General features: G+C 39.6%; 2 protein-coding genes and 1 non-coding gene across 4 annotated transcripts in view; 1 reads left to right on the plus strand and 2 right to left on the minus strand.

Moving 5' to 3' along the window:
* Positions 223-1,570, minus strand: LOC109849982 (zinc finger CCCH domain-containing protein 15). The gene is made up of 2 exons (XM_020419877.1): positions 1,138-1,570; positions 223-824 (listed from the first exon to the last, which is right to left on the minus strand). Exons 1-2 carry the CDS (start codon positions 1,552-1,554, stop codon positions 555-557), a joined length of 687 nt encoding a protein of 228 aa, XP_020275466.1. The 5' UTR covers positions 1,555-1,570; the 3' UTR covers positions 223-554.
* TRNAT-AGU lies at positions 2,053-2,126 on the plus strand. Its single transcript has one exon. It is a non-coding gene; the product is annotated as a tRNA-Thr (tRNA).
* The window catches only part of LOC109848684 (exonuclease DPD1, chloroplastic/mitochondrial), an 11,002-nt gene continuing 8,893 nt past the window's right edge, over positions 2,536-4,644 (minus strand). For both annotated transcript variants that reach the window (XM_020418317.1, XM_020418316.1), the window contains exons 3-4: positions 3,995-4,200; positions 2,536-2,977 (exon numbers count right to left, since the gene is read on the minus strand). In XM_020418317.1, the coding sequence (XP_020273906.1) occupies positions 2,775-2,977; positions 3,995-4,200 (409 nt within the window). In that variant the 3' untranslated portion in view covers positions 2,536-2,774. The remainder of the gene's footprint in view (positions 2,978-3,994; positions 4,201-4,644) is intronic.

A 4,644-nucleotide genomic window follows, 5' to 3' on the forward strand; every position in this document is an offset into this window, starting at 1 on the left:
GATAACAATATTACCATTTTATAAAATTACATCTTAACTATTTTGGAATATAAGATAACAGCCAATCAACTGATGGTACTTCAAGATATTAAAATATAATTCGCTCTTTTGATATAAAATTTTGAGTAAATAAATTTAATATTCATGGTGAATGTGCTCGCAGGTGCAATAATGCTAATAAAACCATAGTAGAAATACATGCTAATTATAATACAAACTGTGTCCAAATCGTCTACAAAATTAGCAAAGCATTTACTCACAGTGAATCAATACAAATTGTAAAAAATCAGTCTAATTACCAACTTAAAAAAAAGTTCAAAACCAACCAGTATCATTTCCGAACTGGAATTAGACCCAATAACTGGAATGCATTTTATTACTGGGTGCAGCAGAAGCTCAGTAATAGGACTAAACGTTGTTCAGCCCACCTAAATGGGGCCTTTATCTTTTGGCCTAATAAAACCTTATTCAATTATGCAACGCTAAGTAAAAGTTCAGTAGGAAAACTGGAGCAGAAAACAGTGATATATCAACAGTCGAGGTACTGACCAAATTCATTTGGGTGCAGTGGGCTGCTGAGCGTGTCGAAAGTGGCAGCGGTGACCGTATGGGCAGTCACCGCCGGAACCCATCATGCGGCAGAGCTGGGTCTTGTACCTCGGATGGCGGATCACCGGGCGGAGCTCCTCGATCCCGTGGGCGAACTGGCAGCGGTCGCTGTAGGGGCAACACCCCATCTCTCCCCATTTGTTGCAGAGCTCGGTCTTGGCGTTCCCTTGGCTGTACGCATCCAACTCCACTTCAGCCTTTTCCTTGTCACCGTCCTGAACAAAATTGAAATTGCAGATTGAAACCCAGCGGGGTTTTATTTGCAAACAGAGCCTAGTTTAATATGGTAACAGAAATACATGCCAAACTAAAGAAATTAATAGCTTATTTAGTCCGTCAAATTCAGAATATCTCAAAACGAAAGCGCACTGGCTCTAATAACTAACAAAGAACTGCAAGCTAAATATCAAAATTATATGGATAACAACTAAAACTAGTTAAGAAATTGCATCGTAAGATTGAGTCGATGAAACAACAGGTTTGACAGCGCACGCTTTTCTTTGCCACGTGGCGTGATCAGAAACTCACTTGGGCCAGGGCGGGAGAAACAGGAAGACGAACGCGGTGGGCCCCACCAGGATCCGGCTGGTTGATCGCCAAGAACCCCCGCGATCGAATCGAGATGCTCTTCGGCAATCCACGAGCCCCATGGGATCCCGATCCCGGACCGGATCCAGAGATCGAACTCAATCCTGAACCCGATCCGGATCCGGATCCACCAGAAGAATCAAGATCCGATCCCTTTCTCACCGATCTCGCCGCTGGCGATACTCCGATCACCTCCGCCCTCTCCATGTCTTCAAGCAGAAAGTCGAGCTCAAGATTCTTCGCAGCCAGCTGCAGATTCTCCTCCCTTAGCATCTCAACAGCGGTCACCGCATCCTTCAGCTGAAGGTAACAGTCGTTGTAGCGATTCACCATCTGCTGGAGCTCTCGAATGGCCATGTTCTTCTCGATCTCGAACCAGGCAGCGGTGAGGCTGTGAGGCCGCTCTCGTCTTCGAAGGAGCAGCAGGATTGGGGAGTGATGGTGGTGATGGAGTCGTAGGGCGAAGATGGAGGCGGGGTGAGCTCGTCTCCCTCCATTGATTAGGGTTTCTCTGTTGAAATTTTTCAAATAGGGCGAGATTTCAGCGGATTATAAACTGAAATTTTGTTGTTAGAGATCGATTCTACGTTTATATCGTGATCTTTCTTGGAATTAAAAAAAATAAAATTTGAAAGGTTCAGTTGAATCGAAACCCTAGAGAGGTTTTTGAAGAAGGAGAGGTAGAGATTGGTATCCTTCGTGCTTGGAAGGTCAGTCCTCAGTTCTCTGTAAGATTGGGGTTGGATATTTATAAGGTGGAAATGGAGGGAAAATCCAGGAGGTTGAAGCGAGGGGCGACGGAGCACAATTTAGTAATTTGGTCAAATATGGTGTCATGGTCGCTACATGCGACAAGCTTTCGTAGCTCAGTTGGTTAGAGCACCCGTTTAGTAAGCGGGAGGTCTTGAGTTCGACTCTCAACGAAAGCACGTTTTTCGCGTTCACTTACACAAACAATTGCAGTTATTTTATTTTTGAATCATATCCGTCATGTGAAGTCAATTCTCCTAGTGCCTCGGAAGAATATTAGTTTCTTTCGCAATAAAAAAAAAAAACCTAGGGAAGCTTTGGAAAAAAAAAAAAAAAAAAAGGCATTGTCCAAAACCTAATCCAATTGCAAGAACCGTATATGGTCCTCGTGAACAATTTAGTACCTAAAAAGATACATGGAGAACTAAGAGATCACTGGATAAGATATTGCTGAATGAAAAAAAAATGAATATAATTTTAAATGGTTTTCCAGTTGGAAACAACAATGACCCAGAATTAAGCAAAGGGGAAAAATTCTCAACAAGGCCCCTCTTACAAAAATTTTACAGCAGTCCTGGAGAAAGAGGATGAGAGTTCAATGCAGAATTCATGTTTTCATTTTCTTTTTCGATATAACAGTACAATGAGTAATACATCAATCACTCTTTGAGAACGAGGATCTCAAAGATTCTAAAATATGATCGCTGAATTCTCAAATGTGAAAGAGATTGCGATACAATAACAAATTAATAACAAGTAATTAATAAAAGAAAGAGCTGTACAAGCTCATTTTTAGTTTTTTTTAAGTTAAAACTAACAGTTTGCTGTCAAGGAGCAACTTTGATTATATCCGATGCACGAAATCCTCCATCAAGGAGCTCTGGAATTGACAGTTTCAGCTGATACGACATCTTCTGGAGGACATATGCTAAAGTGTGTACATCTTGCATAGCCCGGTGTGCAGGCCCGATCAAAGGAATTTCGTAATATTGGCGCAGATCATCCAGCTTGGAGGATTCGAGCTTCGATCCTGAAAGTAAAATGGTAATGCATTAGGGAGCTGAAAGGGCATTTTCACTGTAAAAGCAAATAATAAAAGCAATAACTTTTAGTGTAGTTTTTACAAAACTATCATGAATTGGGTGTATTTGCAAAAGACTACCATCAACTTTTTTTAATTAAAGAAAACTACAAACTTTCAAAACTGCCAAAAAAAAAAAAAGAAAAGAAACATGACCTACAGAAATTGTTGGAAAAACGTCGACATCTTGGACAAGATGTCTAAACTACACGTACAAATATGAAGGGAGGCAGGGAGAGGGTGATATAGAAGATAAAATAAAAGTACATGTTAAAATAAAAGTACATATGAGCAAAGTTGTCAAAAACATATTATATTGCATGACAACTTACTCGAACTACCATCATTCATGAAAGTATAGCAAAAAAACTTCGCAGCAGTTTTCACTTGATAAAAACTTATGGTAGTTTCGCGCAAAACCCACCAAAATTCGTGGCAGTTTTCTGAAACTTTATCCTATTTAACCTCCAAGTCATGAGGCAAGTCATGCATTACCATTTAGAATCATAGTTGTAAGACAATAATCAAATATGATTTTTTGATCAGACGCAACATCCATAGCTGTGGTTATAATGCAAAATCTGAGACTGAGACCACGATAACTAGAAGCCAAGCCTAATGAAGAACAAGGACTGCTCCTCTGTTGCTGCTATAACTAAATCAAGTATATTACTTCGATTTGAGCATGATTCAGAAAAGGAGAGATTTATTGCTTAATATTTTTTTGGTAATGAACGTATTATTTCTCTTTAGGAGAAGATAAAGCATATGTTTCTCTTTAGGAGAAGATAAAGCATATGCATGGGATTTGTATCTTCTGAAAGGAGAACATAAAGTAACTAAAGAGGTAGAGGCAATAAGATATTCCAATTAGCAGTTAAAAAAAAATAAACAAGGACCAACTGAAAGTACCAATATCATATAACTGAAATTATCTAACTGATTATAAAAGAAGAAACCATGTACCATCTGGCTTCACCAATTTCCTAGCAAGAGGAAGTGTATCTACGAATAGCCAGTCCTCAGGAATCTCCACTTTACACCGCCTAAATTCATGAATGAGGAAAGGTACATCAAATCCACGTCCATTATGAGCAAATAATGCAACTTGCCTCCCATCTGTTTGCCGGCTTCTTATGTATTGAAGTAATATTGGGACCAGTTCCTTGAACCTACAGAACAAGTCAGAGATATCGTTCAGTATCTACATCTAAAACATTATTCCATACGTATTATCAGGTTTAACAAAGGCATAACTTATAATACACCATAAGGTTTATTCACACTTGGCACTTTATTTAGGGTAAATTTCACAAACCCCCCATCGAAACAAATTGGGGGCGTTTCCATGAAAGCCCTTACTTTTTTATAGTCCACTAAAACCCTTGAACTTTGGGGTGTCTCACAAAACGCCCTTAAACTTTCAATAGTTTCCACAGACCCCTAACAGTGTTAATGGATCACCAAGCTACACAATCAAAGTAAAATAGCCAATGATGCCATGAACATGTGTTAGGGAGTCCATTGGAAAACTGGAAAGTTTAGGGGGTTTTGTCAGACACCCCCAAAAGTTCAGGGGATTCAGTGGAATAAAAATAGTTGTTTTGGTGGGGGAC

Source organism: Asparagus officinalis, chromosome 7 (assembly GCF_001876935.1).
Source record: "Asparagus officinalis chromosome 7, Aspof.V1, whole genome shotgun sequence".
NCBI classification, from domain to species: domain Eukaryota; kingdom Viridiplantae; phylum Streptophyta; class Magnoliopsida; order Asparagales; family Asparagaceae; genus Asparagus; species Asparagus officinalis.

Coding starts and splice junctions, on each gene's coding strand:
- LOC109849982 (XM_020419877.1), bottom strand. CDS start 1,554: ATGGCCATTCGAGAGCTCCAGCAGATGGTGAATCGCTACAACGACTGT. Junction 825..1,137: donor TTTCTCCCGCCCTGGCCCAA/GTGAGTTTCTGA, acceptor AATTTTGTTCAG/GACGGTGACAAGGAAAAGGC.